We start from the raw sequence: 1760 nt of genomic DNA, 5'->3' as shown, positions 1-1760 counted from the left end.
TTACCATATCATCATTCCATGAGTGCTAGTTATATAGGGGTCTTTTTCACTTGTTTAGGCCAGTGTAGTTTTGCTCATCATTTCTTTACCCCTGGCGCCACCTTATAGACTGTTGCAAGAGCGCGCTTTCCCCCCCCCCCCTACTGTTCCTTTTCCTGCTTATTACTTGTTTTGAAGGAGACCTGCAGCCCCCTGTCCCCCCTCTCTCCCCCGCTCTCTCTCCTCTCCCCTCCCCCCCCCATGCCCCCCTCTCTCCCCCCTCCCCCCCACCTCACGCCTTGTGCTGCTTGCTGGTCTTGAAGGAGACCTGCAGGACGCGGTCGCCGAGCCGGTAGCTGTTCAGGCTGGCGATAGCCATGGCGGCCTCGTCGTAGTTGGTCATGGTCACGAAGCCGAAGCCCTTGCACTTGTTGGTGGTGAAGTCGCGGATCACCTTGACGTTGGTGACCGCCCCGAAGGGACCGAAGAGCTGCCACAGGACGCTCTCGTCCGCCTCCGGCGACAGGTTGTAGACGAAGATGCACCAGCCGGCGGACGTGGGACCCGCCGCGAGGTTGACCCCGGCCAAGTTGGTCACGCTGTCTATGGTGATGGGGGAGAACCTGGGGAGGAAGGAGACGGGACTACATTGGGTGTAAGGAAGAGATCTGGGTGAGCGAGGAGGAGAGGAGGAGGAGGAGGAGGGGGAAGGAAGGAGAGGAGAGAGAGGGAGGAGGGAGAGTGGGAGGTGGTGGGGGAGAACCTGGGGAGGAAGGAGACGGGACTACATTGGGTGTTAGGAAGAGATCTGGGTGAGAGAGGAGGAGGAGGAGGGGGGGGAAGGAGAGAAGCGAGGGAGGGGAGGAGAGAGAGGGAGAAGGAGAGAGAGGAGAGAGAGAAGGAGAGAGAGAGGAGGAGAGGGAGAGAGAGAGAGAGAGAGAGAGAGTGAGAGTGAGAGAGAGAGAGAGAGAGAGGCGGTGGGAAGAAGGGAGGGGAGAGGGAGGATAGAAGGGGAGGGGGGAAGGAAGGAGAGAGAGAGAGATTGGGAGGAGAGAGAAAGGGGGAAGAAGGGAGGGGAGGGAGGATGGAAGGGAAGGGAGGTAGAAAGGGGGAGAGGGGAGGAAGGAGAGAGGGAGGGAGGGAGGAAGGAGACAGAGGGAGGAAGGCGAGAGGCATGGAGAGAGGGAGGGAGGAAGGAGACAGAGGGAGGAAGGCGAGAGGCATGGAGAGAGGGAGAGAGGAAGGAGAGAGGGAGGAAGAGAGGAAGGAGAGAGGGAGGGAGAGAGGGAGGAAGGAATGAGAGAGAGAGGGAGGGAGAAGGAAGGAGATAGAGGGAGAGAGGAAGGCGAGAGGGAGAGAGAGGAAGGAGAGAGAGAGGGAGGGAGGAAGGAAGGAGATAGAGGGAGGGAGGAAGCGAAAGGGAGAGAGAGGAAGGAGAGAGTTAGGGAGGAAGGAAGGAGATAGAGGGAGAGAAGGAGAGAGGGAGAGAGGGAGGGAGGGAGGGAGAGAGGGAGGGAGGGAGGGAGGGAGGGAGGGAGGGAGAGAGAGAGGAAGGAGAGAGGGAGGGAGGAAGGAAGGAGATAGAGGGAGAGAGGAAGGAGAGAGGGAGGAAGGCGTAAGGGAGAGAGAGAGAGGGAGGAAGGAAGGCAGGCGATAGAGGGAGAGAGGAAGGGGAGAGAGAGGGAAGGAGGAAGGAAGGAGATAGAGGGAGAGAGGATGGTGAGAGAGAGAGGCGGTGGGGGAAGAAGGAAGGAGAGAGAGAGAGAGAGAGAGAGAGAGAT

General features: G+C 59.4%; 1 protein-coding gene across 9 annotated transcripts in view; it reads right to left on the bottom strand.

Annotated features, from left to right (window-relative positions):
* Positions 1-251: 251 nt before the first annotated feature.
* ELAVL3 (ELAV like RNA binding protein 3) overlaps positions 252-1760 on the bottom strand; it is a 94979-nt gene continuing 93470 nt past the window's right edge. For 5 of the 9 annotated variants that reach the window (XM_075577525.1, XM_075577526.1, XM_075577530.1 and 2 more), the window contains one exon: positions 252-623. In XM_075577525.1, coding sequence (XP_075433640.1) covers positions 272-623 — 352 coding nt within the window. In that variant the 3' untranslated portion in view covers positions 252-271. The remainder of the gene's footprint in view (positions 624-1760) is intronic. The other 4 variants (XM_075577529.1, XM_075577532.1, XM_075577527.1 and 1 more) reach the window with 1 other exon arrangement.

This window comes from Ascaphus truei, chromosome 20, assembly GCF_040206685.1.
Source record: "Ascaphus truei isolate aAscTru1 chromosome 20, aAscTru1.hap1, whole genome shotgun sequence".
NCBI classification, from domain to species: Eukaryota; Metazoa; Chordata; class Amphibia; order Anura; family Ascaphidae; genus Ascaphus; species Ascaphus truei.
This window is presented reverse-complemented; position numbering and strand designations above follow the sequence as displayed.